The sequence below is a fragment of the Triticum urartu genome, chromosome 3A, assembly GCF_056163025.1.
Source record: "Triticum urartu cultivar PI428250 chromosome 3A, HENAU_Tu73, whole genome shotgun sequence".
Lineage (NCBI taxonomy): Eukaryota > Viridiplantae > Streptophyta > Magnoliopsida > Poales > Poaceae > Triticum > Triticum urartu.
The window spans coordinates 688,874,489-688,889,196 of NC_141875.1; the positions used below are offsets into that span (position 1 = coordinate 688,874,489).

The 14,708-nt window shown below is 48.2% G+C and overlaps 1 protein-coding gene across 1 annotated transcript; it reads left to right on the forward strand.

Annotated features, from left to right (window-relative positions):
* Positions 1-8,005: 8,005 nt before the first annotated feature.
* On the forward strand, positions 8,006-13,134 carry LOC147981656 (uncharacterized). The gene is made up of 4 exons (XM_087516035.1): positions 8,006-8,716; positions 8,809-8,898; positions 8,962-9,022; positions 13,019-13,134. Exons 1-4 carry the CDS (start codon positions 8,006-8,008, stop codon positions 13,132-13,134), a joined length of 978 nt encoding a protein of 325 aa, XP_087372161.1.
* The last annotated feature ends 1,574 nt before the right edge of the window (positions 13,135-14,708 follow it).

The following is a 14,708-nucleotide window of genomic DNA, read 5'->3' on the forward strand; positions in this document are numbered from 1 at the left end:
TGAGTTTGTCATTTTTCTTGTCCGGTAGTCGTAGAACTAATTCGCCAACGTTGTAATTTTTGGCCCGTACTTCGAGCCTGCTGTTGATAGAATGCGGAACGGGCTTTTGCCACGTCACGCTCCTCCTCCAATGCGTCCAAGCTGTCCTGCCGATCGAGCTCGGCTTCTCTTTCTTCGTACATGCGCACTCGAGGTGAGTCATGGATTATGTCGCAAGGCAAAACTGCCTCTGCGCCGTACACCATAAAGAATGGTGTGTATCCGGTGGTGCGATTCAGCGTGGTCCGCAGCCCCTAGAGTACGGAGTCGAGCTCCTCTACCCAGTGCATGTTAGATTCCTTGAGGGGTCGCACTAATCTGGGTTTGATGCCGCTCATGATAAGACCATTTGCGCGTTCGACCTGGCCGTTAGTTTGTGGGTGATAGACGGAAGCATAATCGAGCTTGATGCCCATGTTTTTGCACCAGAGTTTTACCTCGTCGGCCGTGAAGTTCGTGCCGTTATCAGTGATGATGCTGTGGGGGACGCCGTAACGGTGTACAACCCCGGATATAAAGTCTATCACCGGTACGGATTCGGCCGTCTTAACAGGCTTGGCTTCTATCCATTTGGTGAACTTATCCACCATGACTAGTAAGTATTTTTTCTTGTGGGTTCCTCCTTTTAGGGGTCCAACCATGTCAAGCCCCCAGACCGCGAAGGGCCAAGTAATGGGGATAGTTTGGAGGGCGGTGGGTGGCATATGGCTTTGGTTTGCAAAGAGCTGGCAACCGGTGCATCGTTGGACTAAGTCCTGAGCGTCTGCCCGGGCCATCGGCCAATAAAAGCCTGTACGGAAGGCTTTGCTTACGAGGGACCGGGCTGCAGCGTGATGACCGCTGAGTCCGGCATGAATTTCAGCCAGGAGATTCCGCCCTTCCTCTTCGGAGATGCACCTTTGAAGGACTCCGGTAGTGCTTTTCTTATAAAGCTCTCCCTCGTGGACTCTGTAGGCTTTGGATCGCCGCACTATGCAGCATGCCTCATTTTGGTCCTCGGGGAGTTCCTGCCTAGTAAGGTAGGCGAGGAATGGTTCTTTCCACGGGGCGATGACGGCCATTATTACGTGGGCTGAAGGTGTTATTTCATTGACAGAGCCTCCGATTGTGTCTAGGGATGGCAATTTTATCCATGGATCTAGATACCCATGGATACCCGACCCGATTGGGCAAGGGTATGGGGCGCATCTCTGCCCATGGGTCCGTGGATATGGATACCCACGAACAGCCGGGTTGGGCACGGTTATAGTTTGTGCTCCATGGATATCCAATGGATACCCGTATGACATGTGGGGGCATATGTCAGTGACAGTAGAAAGAGCGAATCAATGGGAAATGGCAGGCAATATGCAACTAGTGCCATAAGCTATATGCTACAGAATCAACCTATGGTATGTCACACTTAAGCACTCATCGTATTACTTTTTGCCTACTTATGCATGTAGTTTATGTTGTCATTTGTGAGTGAATGATGATGAGTTAACTTGATCTTTGGGAAGGATTCATGCTGACTTTTCTATGCCCATGGAGCTCCATGGGTATGTGGGTATCCAGCAGGTTTGGGCATGGGCACAAGTTGTGCCCATGGATAATTTGGTGGATGGGTAGAGGGTAGGAAGATGGGTCATGGGTTGGATTTGGACCAGCTCCACCCGCCCCAAACCCGACCCATTGCCATCCCTAATTGTGTCAGAATGTTCGGTGTCGGGCAGTGCGGTTGGGTCCGGGCTGTTATTGTTCGGCTCCCCTTCCCATGCTACGGATGGCTTGAACAGCCTTTCCAAGAAGATGTTGGGGGGGCTACATCGCGTTTTGCGCCGATGCGTGCCAGGACGTCTACCGCCTGGTTATTTTCGCGGGCTATATGGTGAAATTCAAGCCCCTCGAACCGAGCTGACATTTTTAGGACGGCGTTGCGGTAAGCTGCCATTTTTGGATCCTTGACATCGAAGTCTCCATTTATTTGGGATATTGCGAGGTTCGAGTCCCCGCACAACTCTAGGCGTTGGATGCCCATGGATACTGCCATCCGGAGACCATGTAAAAGGGCCTCATATTCGGCTGCATTGTTGGAGTCCGTGTACATAATCTGTAGTACGTATTGAACTATGTCTCCTGTGGGGGACGTCAAAACCACGCCAGCCCCCAGTCCGGCCAACATCTTGGAGCCGTCGAAATGCATGATCCAATTTGAATATGTGTCGTACTCTTTAGGGAGTTCGGCCTCCGTCCATTCTGCGACGAAGTTGGCCAAGACTTGTGACTTGATGGCTCGTCGTGGCTTATAAGTTATGTCGAACAGGAGGAGCTCAATGGCGCATTTTGCAATCCGGCCCGTTGCGTCACGGTTGTTTATAATATCGTTAAGTGGTACTTCCGAGGCTACTGTTATTAAACACTCTTGAAAGTAGTGTCGTAGCTTCCGGGATGCCATGAATACCGCGTATGCAATCTTTTGATAATGCGGGTACGGTGATTTGCAGGGAGTGAGGACAATGGACACATAATAGACCGGCTTTTGAAGGGGGAATTTGTGTCCGTCCGCTTTCGTTCGATGACGAGCACTGCGCTTACAACCTGATGTGTTGCTGCGATGTATAATAGCATTGGCTCGCCAATGTTTGGCGTGGCCAGGACTGGGTTTGTTGCAGTATGGCTTTTATTTCGTCGAGTCCGGCCGTGGCTGCATCCGTCCATTTGAAGTGTTCGGTGCGCCGAAGGAGGCGGTAAAGGGGCAGGGCCTTTTCTCCCAAGCGGGAGATAAAGCGGCTTAGAGCCGCCACGCATCCGGTTAACTTTTGTATTTGTTTGAGGTCCTTTGGGATATCCAGTTGCGACAGAGCTCGGATCTTGGCTGGATTTGCTTCAATTCCTCTACCGGATACAATGAAGCCCAAGAGCTTTCCGGCTGGAACGCCGAAAACGCATTTTTCCGGGTTGAGCTTGATGTCGTATGTTCGGAGGTTATCAAATGTGAGCCTCAAGTCGTCTACTAGAGATTCAACATGTCTTGTTTTGACGACCACATCATCTACATATGCCTCCACTGTTTTGCCGATCTGGCTTGCCAGATATGTCTGAATCATGCGCTGATATGTTGCGTCGGCGTTTTTTGAGCCCAAAGGGCATCATGTTGAAGCAAAATGGCCCGTATGGTGTGATAAATGCCGTTGTGGCTTGGTCTGGTTCTGCCATCTTGATTTGATGGTAGCCAGAATATGCGTCGAGGAAACACAATGAATCGTGTCCTGCGGTAGCGTCGATAATTTGATCGATGCGGGGGAGGGGGAAGGGATCCTTTGGGCAAGCCTTGTTAAGGTCTTTAAAATCAACACACAAGCGCCAGGATTTGTCCTTCTTTGGTACCATCACCAGGTTTGCTAGCCAGTCCGGATGTTTTATATCTCTGATGAATCCGGCCTCCAATAGCTTTGCTAGCTCCTCTCCCATGGCCTGTCTCTTAGGTTCGGAAAAACGCCGAAGAGCCTGTTTGACAGGTTTGAATCCTGTTTGGATATTTAAGCTGTGCTCGGCCAGCCTGCGTGGGATTCCTGGCATGTCTGAAGGGTGCCAGGCGAAAATGTCCCAGTTCTCTCGTAGGAACTCTCGCAATGTGGCGTCGACATCAGGGTTTAATTGTGCCTCGATGGAAGCTGTTTTATTGGGGTCCGTTGGATGGACTTGGAATTTGACTATTTCGTCCGCCGGTTTAAAGGAGGTGGACTTGGATCTTTTGTCGAGTACCACATCGTCCCTATTCACCGTAGAGTGCAGCGCAGTCAGCTCCTCAGCCGCTAGGGCTTCGGATAGTGCCTCGAGGGCCAGTGCGGCTGTCTTGTTTTCGGCGCGGAGTGCTATGTCCGGATCACTAGCGAGAGTGATGATCCCGTTAGGCCCGGGCATCTTGAGCTTCATGTACCCGTAATGGGGTATTGCTTGGAAGATTGTAAACGCTTCCCGCCCTAGCAGAGCGTGATAACCGCTGCTGAACGGAGCCACCTGGAACATGACCTCTTCGGACCTGTAATTATCCGGCGTGTCGAACACCACATCTAGTGTGATTTTTCTTGTACAGCGCGCTTCCCGACTGGGGATTATTCCTCTAAAGGTTGTGCTGCTTCGCTCAATGCGGTTCCAATCTATTTCCATTTTTTAAAGGGTCTCCTCATAAATGAGGTTCAATCCGCTACCGCTGTCCATGAGTACCTTGGTAAGATGAAATCCATCCACTATTGGACCAAGGACCAATGCAGCTGGTGCTCGGGCTGTTCGGAATTTAGGTTCATCACTAGCGTTAAAGGTAATAGCCGTGTCACTCCATGGGTTTATTGTTGCTATTTGGTAGACTTCGGCAAGGCTGCGGAGTGTCCTTTTTTGCATATTATTTGATGCGAAAGTCTCGAAGACTGTTAATACCGTATTGTTGTCTCTGGGGTGGCTTTCTGTGGCCTCCAGAATTAGGAGATTTTCGCCAATTTTGGCCACCTGCTGGAGTATCCAACATGCTCTGAGGCTATGAGTTGGTGTAGCGTCCTCTGTACTGTGAATTTTACAGGGTCCATTAAGCCATCCTTCCAGTACGGTTCCATGCCCTGTAGAGGGTTTTTGCTTTTTAGTGCTTGACCCGGGTGACTGGTGATGATGCACCCTTTTATTTTGGACTGGGTTTGTATTGAGGGTCGGATTGTCCCAAAATTTTATTTCGGTTTTCCAGGCGCTTTCCATCGCACAGTACTTTCGTACAATGGACGCCAAGTCAGCGAAGCGTGTAATATCACGGCGACTTATGGCGTTGAGTATTCCCTTGTCCGTGCAATTATTGCAGAAGATTGAGATTGCGTCTTCCTCGCGGCAGTACCTTAGCCTGTTCTTAACCAGGAGGAATCTTGCCCAGTAATGATTTACTATTTCATTGGGTTCTTGCCTGATTTTGGATAGATCGCTTATGTTGGGGTGGGTGGGTGGAATTAAATCCGAAGCCTCACCCCATCTAAGGCTCAGAGGCCGAGGAATTTCTGAACTCGAAAATTTGGATTCCTGGATGTTGTCTAATGAATCCAGCCCGTCGCCTGACTCTAAGTTCAGGTTTTGAATGATATCCTCCCCTCCGCGGGTACCCGGCTTTGAGGGATCGGGAATCCGGACGTAGCGAGTCCTTAAGATAGATGAAGGGTCGCCGCACTGTCCCTCTACCATGGCAATGTGGTGGGTGACTTGGGGAGAGTTAATCTCTCTCAGATCGGTTTTGGGCCCAATCTGGTCGTAATCCGTAGCGACTCCCAGGGCGGCGAAGCGATCCAAGAGCTCATTTATGAAGGAAATCTCCATTGGATCTAACTGCTCGGCGAGTTCTGAGCTGACATGAAGATTGTTTTCGATGGCTCGAGAGGTCATCATCGGCGCAGAAGCCGAACAGGCGGTCATAAGAAAACCACCTAGCCGGAGGGTTTGGCCGACAGCCAAAGCTCCCTTAGCAACGGTGCCATCTTTAAAGACGGGGCGAGGCATCCTTCCTGATGGCGACGACACAGAGGAACTCTCAATGAAAGCATCAATGTCGGTGTCAAAACCGGCGGATCTCGGGTAGGGGGGTCCCGAACTGCGCGTCTAGGCCGGATGGTAACAGGAGGCAAGGGACACGAAGTTTTACCCAGGTTCGGGCCCTCTCGATGGAGGTAAAACCCTACGTCCTGCTTGATTAATATTGATGATATGGGTAGTACAAGAGTAGATCTACCACGAGATCGAGGAGGCTAAACCCTAGAAGCTAGCCTATGGTATGATTGTTGATGTGTACGTTGTCCTACGAACTAAAACCCTCCGGTTTATATAGACACCAGAGAGGGTTAGGGTTACACCAAGTCGGTTACAATGGTAGGAGATCTTTATACCCGTATCGCCAAGCTTGCCTTCCACGCCAAGGAAAGTCCCTTCCGGACACGGGACGGAGTCTTCAATCTTGTATCTTCATAGTCCAGGAGTCCGGCTGAAGGTATAGTCCGGCTATCCGAACACCCCCTAATCCAGGACTCTCTCAATCACCCCCACCTCCCCTGCCATCGGTGAACTTTGGGATGCCCAACTCCCACCGGCCACACAGGAACACGTCTGGCCCTTTCTGCTTCTCACGATCCTGTGGAAGATATGGGAGGCACGGAATGATAAACTATTCAGATCGCTTGATAGATGTTCTACCTATACATGTAAACTAATCCTTTCAGACCTTGACCTTTGGTCTCACCGGCTTCTCAAAACCGGTGACAGGGAGGCCGTCTCCTCGTGGCGGTCTTTCCTCTCTGCTCGATGTTCTTTGCCTATGTAACTCTGTAACACAGCTTGCTGTGACTCTTTTGAGTAATATATTCAGGTGGGGGAGCTCCCCCCGGTGATTCTCAAAAAAAAGATGGTGTACTTGTTTTTGTTGCTGTTAGAGGAAGGTTCCGACTTGCCGTGGTAAACTCGCTGATGACGATGGAGACGTGGTAGACTGGTATGTGGCCGTCCAAGGGTTAGGCCTGGTGGTCACCGGGAATGCCTTGCCAGCGCTGTACCGTGTAGAAAATTGCGACCCTATAACCATGGAAAAGTCATCAGAAGGAAAGTCCAAGCATTCGGCTGGTCTTTGCGTTACGTGATATTCCTGTGGGATTTGGACTTCAGATTTGGAATGACCTATTGGGTCGATTGGCACCACGAGTTTCGCTGGAACCGGCACCAGAAGAGATGGCGTGCGACGACGTGTGATGGCGCGTCTCCTACGCCGCCGACCTCGTGACGGGCAAGCTCACCTTCTCCGATGGGGTTCTCCTCCTTCGATGAGAGGCTCTTCGTCTGGTGCTGGTGGACGTACGCGGCGTCACGATCGATGCGCGCTTCCTACGGGAGGGTGAGTCCGTAGACATCGGAGACATCATATCCTTTCCTTGCCATTTTGCGAAGATCCGAGATCGATTGCCGCTGACGAGACCGGTGCCGCCGCCGACGCGGGCACCGATCAACAAGGATGCGGCACACGGGTGGTACACGGCACAGCATGCAACCGCACAGACACAGGCTGATGCGGGCCCAAGCTCCCCCACCTACCCATCCATGGCGGATGTGCGACACGTGGGGGCGCATCCGATCCTCCATTCCGAGCCAAGGGTTCACGGTGAGAGTATAAATCCTAAACCGAGCCCAGTCCTTGACCTAGATATTGCCTTCTCCCACTTCTGGACGGCGGAGAGAAACCCTAGATCGAATCCCCCGATCTCCTACGAGTGGTGGAAGGGCAAGGTGGGAGGAGATCTGTGTTCCTTCGCGGTGGTAGCGGCCTCCTCCCCACCCCCACCATGGATGCGGGGCGCGGCTTCGATGGGGGACGGCGCGGAGGCGCGGGTGCAGGCCGTGGAGCGGGGCGGAGCTCGGGTCGAGGAAACGGCCGGGGAGGAGAACGAAGCAAGTACTCCTGGAAACGCGACAACGGCGACTGCACCATCTCGTCGCCGTCCAACGCGGCCTCGGGCTCGGTTGACACCTCGAGGTGGGATGCGGCGGCGGCGACGGCTCCGACGCGTCACGACCCCAAGTAGGGAGGCGTTTGGGTGGAGAAACACCAGAGATTTTCAAGCTCTGGGGGCAATGGAGGAGGACAAGATCCGTCTCCACCACCTCGTCGTCCTCAGGGGAAAAATCCCCGCCAGGTGCCTTCCTCCAGTAACCTTGAACCCTGCCCTATTTGCAAATCTCATGAACATCTTCCTGTTCGATGCCCGCAAGCTTTCTGTGAACGTTGCAATACCTTGGGCCACCTTGCTTCTGTTTGCACTACCTTTCTCCCTTGGAGTGTATTGCCCCCATGTGTGCTTTCCAATCCAAAGGGCAGGGGTTCTACTCTATCCATGATTCCTGTACTGCCAATCAACTTAGAGAGAGATCTAACAGTGTGGTAGTCATCATTGTTGAGGGAGAAACCTCTACTCGCCAAATGGAGATCGATCTTACTAACTACCTGGCTACTGGATGGCGCTGTTCTGCACATGCCATTGGCCCTGGGGTCTTTGTGGTTCGCTTCCCTAATCCTCGCTCGGTTGCTCAAATCTGCTATGTGGGACAAGTAACTCTCAAAACCACTGGGGTGGTAATTCATGCCTCCCCTTGGTCATCTGCTGTGGGATCAAAAGGGGTTATGGATGTAGCGTGGGTTAGAATTAGTAATGTTCCTTTGGAAAAGAGGAGTGAGAGGAATCTTGCCTATGTGGCATCTCTTGTTGGGGTACCACTTGAAATTGATGCGGCCACTCTTCATCGTCCGACTTCTAATAGAGTTAAATTGGGATGCCGCAATGTGGACGCAATTCCTGTGATTGCTGAAGCTGTCCTGGGTGGGCACTTCTATGACTTCCTTTATGAAGTGGATCAAGTTGTTGTGAAAGATCCAGAAAGAGAAAAAAATGTTGTGCAGGTGTCCCCTAAGTCTGGAAAAGAAAATCCTACACACCAAGGGGCACGTATGACTCCTGGAGCTCAGATGGGCAGCTCCTCTTCCGAGCTTGGGGGGAAATCTTCCTCCATTCCCCGGGGGGACGTGTCTGATCCCATTCAGGAGTCACAGGAGAGCCTGGAATCGGATGGCTCATTACATAATTCGCTCCTGATTGAGACCATGGTTTTCGATCAGATGGCCTGTGATGACAAAGTAAGTAAAAAAATCTGAATCCTGGTGAGTTTTCTCTGTCTAATGATGTAAAAAAGGAAACATACTCTGCTGTGGTGAGAACATCCCAGCAGGTGCTGGAGGCGAATAATTCACAAGATGCTGGGATTAAGGAGACCACTGATTACATTATGGAGTCCCCGGAGTTAACTGTTGGTGTTGAGGTGATCCCTACTCCTCCTCTTGTCACTGAGGAAAACCTGCGCTTTAGCTCACGCTATGTGCAGAGCAAGATGGAGCGAGTGGATGACAAGGCGATTGCGGTGGCCAAAAAAAGAAATATGGAAGGTACTACTAAAAACTCCAATTCTTTTGATGCGTTATCTGATAGTACTCTTATCCTGATAGCTGTCAAAATGGGGGTTAACATGCCTGACAATGATTTTACCTGCATTGACATTATTAGAGAACTTGAGAAAACTCGTAATGCTGAACCTGTCAATGAGAAAGTAGATCAACCTTATGAAGGAGGGGCTCTCATGCTAACCAATGGTAAAGGGGATCAAATCCCATTAGATATGAGGTGGGAGCAAGAGAATGTGAGTGAGGAGGAACCATTTACTGTGGTTCGCTCCAGAAAAAAGAGAGACAGAAAACCTAATGTTGTTATCTCTAGGCCTGTGACTAGGAGTCAAAAGGACAAAACCTCCGTGGATAGAAAAAAAAGGGTACGGTAAACCTACTCTGCTTCCTAGTAGGAATACCAGATGAGGGGGAGGGAACACCATCATCAAACTAATGGGGTCTTTTGGAATTGTCGAGGAGCAGGTAAAAAAGGAATGACTACCTGCTTCTCTGACATTATCAAAGATCATTCCCTTGATTTCATAGGATTGCAGGAAACCAGAAAGAAAGAGATTCCTCCTAAATTCTTACGCAAGATTGATCCTTATGATAGATTTTCTTGGAACTGGGTACCTTCTATTGGCAAATCCGGTGGCATCCTTTGTGGTATCAAAAGAGAAACTCTGGAAGTTGTTTCCTGGACAGTGGGCAGATTTTGCTTGCAAGAAATCCTTTTTGATATAAACCTGAAATGTGTGTGGGCCCTTATAGTTGTATATGGTGCGACACAGGATGATAAGAAAGAAGACTTCCTTTGTGAACTTGCATCCATGTGTTCCCATCTCCAGGTCCCTTATATTGTGGGAGGGGATTTCAATATTCTTTGTGAAAGCTGTGAGAAAAATAAGAATTTAAACCGGTCTCCTTACATGGATAAATTCAATTCCATCATCCAATCTCTGAACCTGCGTGAGATACATATGGGAGGGGGCAAATACACCTGGTCCAACCACCAGAGACATCCTACCTTAGAAAAGCTCGATAGAGTTCTTATGAGTTTTGAATGGGAGGACCTCTTTCCCCTGGTCACTGTCCGGAAGCTGGTACGGGACGTGTCAGACCATAATCCTCTCCTACTGTCATCTAACTCGACTGTAACAAGACCCACTCGACAACATGAGTTTAGATTTGAACTCAGTTGGCTTAAAACTGAAGAGTTCTATCCTATAGCTAAGAAGATATGGGAGCAACCAGTTGCCTCTGATGACCCCATTGACATCCTAAATATCAAGCTCAAAAGGCTGAAAAAGTATTTCAAAGGGTGGGGCTCCCATCTGTTTGGCCATGCAAAGAAAAGAAAAAAAAAGATATTCAAAAAGAGTTGGAAGAGATTGAGACCTTAGAAGAAGAGGGTCCCCTTGACCCAGAAACTTATGAAAATAGAACAAACCTGCGGATGGAACTCGATGATATAATGGCCAATGAGGAGCTCGTCTGGCTCCAACAATCCAATGAGAGGTGGTTGCTGAAGGGGGACCAAAACACAGCCTTTTTTCATCGTGCGGCCAATGGTAGAAAACGAAAAAACACAATTCACTCCTTCACGGATGGCGAGACGGTGATTGAGGGCACAGATAACCTGTTGGCTCATGCCACGGCCTATTATAAAAATCTTTTTGGCCCGGCCAGGGGAAACATTTTTCATTTATCCGCAGATACCTGGTCGGAAGAAGAAAAACTAATGGCGGAGGATAATATTCTCCTGACCAGTGAATTCACGGAGGAGGAGGTTAGAAAAGCTTTGTTCGGCATGGATAGCAATAGGGCCCCCGGCCCAGATAGCATCTCAGCTGAATTCTACAAGCACTGCTGGGACTTTGTTAAAACAGATATTATGCGTTTGTTTCGCACTTTTCACAATAACACCCTGGATGTGGAGCGTCTGAATTATGGGGTGATCACCTTGATACCTAAGACCAATGGTGCTAAGAAAATACAACAGTACCGTCCCATCTGCTTACTTAGATGTCCATACAAGCTGATTACTAAAGTGATGGATAATAGAGCAGCCATCTTTGCTGATAAGCTTATTTGCAGACACCAAAATGCTTTCATTAAACATAGAAATATCATGGATGGGATCCTCACTCTCCATGAGATCTTACACCACACACACCATAAAAAGAAAGTTGGGGTGGTCCTGAAGTTGGACTTTGAAAAAGCATATGACAAAATTAATTGGGATTTTCTCCTTGAATGTCATAGTAATAGAGGCTTTGGTGAAACCTGGTGTGGTTGGGTGAAGAAGATACTGACTAATAGCACAGTCAGCATTAAGTTGAATAATGTGACTGGGCCTTGCTTCCAAAGCCACAAGGGGGTGCGCCAGGGCGATCCTCACTCCCCTTTTTTTTGTTTAACCTTGCGGTGGAAACCTTGTCTAAGATGATTCGTAATGCTCAAAAAAATGATAACTGGGCTGGCCCCAGATCTCATTGAAAATGGCGTTGTTGTTCTGCAATACGCCGATGATACGGTTATTTGTTTTGAACATGATGAAGAAGCCGCTGTCAACCTGAAAATTCTCTTATACATTTTTGAGCTTATGTCTGGCTTAAAGATTAACTTCCTTAAGAGTGAAATCCTGTGTGTGGGTGGAGACAACAACATCCTGGCAACTTATGCGGACATCTTTAACTATCAAACTGGTCACTTCCCAATGAAATACTTGGGGGTTCCTGTGAGCTACTCAACTTTGCGCAACCTGGACTGGAACTTTGTTGATGATAAATTCCTTAAATGTTGTGAAACTTGGATTGGTAATGCTGCTTCATCGGGGGGGAGGCTCATTCTCCTGAACTCCTCTCTGTCCAGTATTGTTTACTACTACATGGCAATGTTCCTACTTCCTAAGATGGCGATCTACAAATTGGACAGACATCATAAAAAATTCTTCTGGCAAGAAACCAACGGCAGGAAGCGTTATCACCTTGTCAATGGACCAGGATTTGTAGGTCTAAGAAAAAAGGGGGTTTGGGGTGAAAGATCTCCATAGACACAATATAAGCTTATTAGCTAAATGGTGGTGGAAACTTGAGACTCAACAAGGGCTTTGGCAGGATGTTATCCGGGCCAAGTACTTGAAGAGAGACTCTGTTGCCTCGGTTCAATGCAGATTTGGTGACTCACCGAGCTAGAAAGCTATTATGAAAGTTGAAGAACATTATTTCGCTGGGAGGGGGTGAATATAAAAGCTGGCAACCTGGCTCGGTTGTGGATGGACAGCATTGAGGGAAACCCCCCTTTGCGAGACAAGTTTCCAGAACTGTATGACATTTGTAACAACCAAGAGATTACTGTGGCCAGGGTCGGGGGCGAGGGGACCCCAGATCTCTTTAGAAGACGATTACATCCTCGGCTTGCAAAACAATGGGAAGAGGTGAAAAAAAATGGTGAATTCCTGGGTGGTCTCTGATGAACCAGACCAGGTTGTGTGGAATCTTGGAAAGAACAAGCGCTTTACTACCAAATCCATGTATAATCACCTGGAAAGCCGCCTCGCTGGGTGTGATTATAGGTGGATTTGGAAAGCTAAACTGCCTCTCAAGATTCGAATTTTCCTCTGGCAATTGTTTCAAGATGCGGTGTTGACACGAGATGTCATGAAAAGACGCAAATGGGCTGGTAACCCGAAGTGTTCCTTCTGTCAGAACAGAGAAACTTTTCAGCATCTCTTCTTCACCTGCCCAGTTGCAAGGGTGGTTTTGAGAACGGTTGGCTGTGTGTTTGGCACAGATTTGTGCCCTGATAACCTATGGCAATATTTCTCTTGGTGCCATACTTTCTTACCTGATGGTGCTAGATTCTATACATTTGGCCTGGCTGCGATCTGCTGGGCCATGTGGATATGTCGTAACAGAGCCACTTTCGAATGCAAAAAATTGAGAACTCCTTTTAACGTGGTCTTCTCTGCATGTGGATACATGAACTACTGGGCAGGTCTGATGGTGGGAGTTAATCGAGAGGCGATGGAGCGCGGCGCTAAGATGCTCAAGACCAACGCAGCTGCCATGATGAGGATTTGTGCAGCCCCATCTGGGTCAGCAATGGACTGAAGGATGCAGCCGTCGACTCTGCCTTCACCTGCCTTTTCCCTCCTCCCCCTGTGGCTATTTTTGTCCTGATACTTGTTGCTTTTGGTACTTTCGCCCCTGCGTGGGCTTTGCCTGATGCTCAAATGTGAGCCGTTCCCCTTAAATGTGGAGACTACCTCCGGATTCCTCGTTTTTACTCTGGTTAGGATAGGTGGTTTTAGATGGCATTGGGTTTTCGCCCCATGGTGAGCTGCTCGATGACGAGTGCTTGCAGTGGGTTTCCCAGTGGTGTCTTGAACTCGCTTTCCCTTTTCCAGTTTCCTAAATACCTGGACTCTGTATTTCCGTTATGTCATAGTAATGAAAAGGGGTAATGCCTGGTTCAAAAAAAAAGAAGCTTCTCGATGGATTCCATGTACCTTGCTTCCTCACTCCAATGCTGTCGAGCCACAAAAAAGAAATTTTAGCCTCGAAATTAATATACTTTAGGCTCGATGTAATGGGAAGTACTATGATATTACATTCGTAGTGCATAGTTCATGCATATGCTACTACATCCGTACTGCATAGTATTATATGCTAGTAACATAGGATAGTTCATTTTTTGCCATGCATAACAAATGTAGCGCATCATTTAATATGATGCGGTATCATGATATGATAGTTAATCCTTTTTTTCTTCAGTTAATTTGATGCCACCTTATTAATACAGTACTATCTAGTTGGCATGCATGATCATACTACCTACTGCCATTACGGAAAGCCTTATACCTTGGCAAAGTGGTGAGATCCTATAACTAACCTACGAACAACCTCGCAAGTCGTAGCTGCCCTGGAAGTTAAAATATACTACAGTTTCTTTCACAAAGACGATACAATCAAACACATTCATTAGATGAAAGTTCCTGCGTACTACATGGCCAGTCATCCGGGTGACTTCCAACTTTTACTTGCATCGTAGAGTTGCAAACATGTTTGGTAGTTGGTTGTGGAACATTGATCGCAAGTTTGGAATCGTTATCTGGGTAGGAGTGGCATCCTTAGTTTGGTTGCTTTGGCTATGTTAGAATGATACGATTTTTAATAATTAAAAAAGAACTCTCCAGGTGTTACTTATTCCGTGTATACATTGGCTCCACTCATGGTTATTAAGCGAGTTAGAATGACCCATTGGGGCTATTGGCTCTTGTCCCATTATCATAAGGGTGAGTTCCGCCGAAGCCGTCACCGGAATAAAAGCTTCACGGTGGATTCCATGTACCATGCTTCCCCGCTTGAATCACAAAAATAAATATGTGCCTTAAAATTAAAATATTTCTGTGGTAGCTCGGCAAAGAGGTGATATCCTAACTAAGAACAACCTCGCAGGTCACAACAGCCTTGAAAGTTGAAAAGCAATGTTTCTTTCAGAAAGACGAATAATCGAACACATTTTATCAATGCAAGTTTGTGCGTAATGTACAACATGCTCAACAGGTGACTTCTAATTTGTACCTGAATCAACTTCCCGATGCAAGCACAAGCATGACTGCAAAACCATATACGTGGCAGTTCTGCCTCATCGGCTCATGGCAAAGGATGTGTCGCATCCTTCC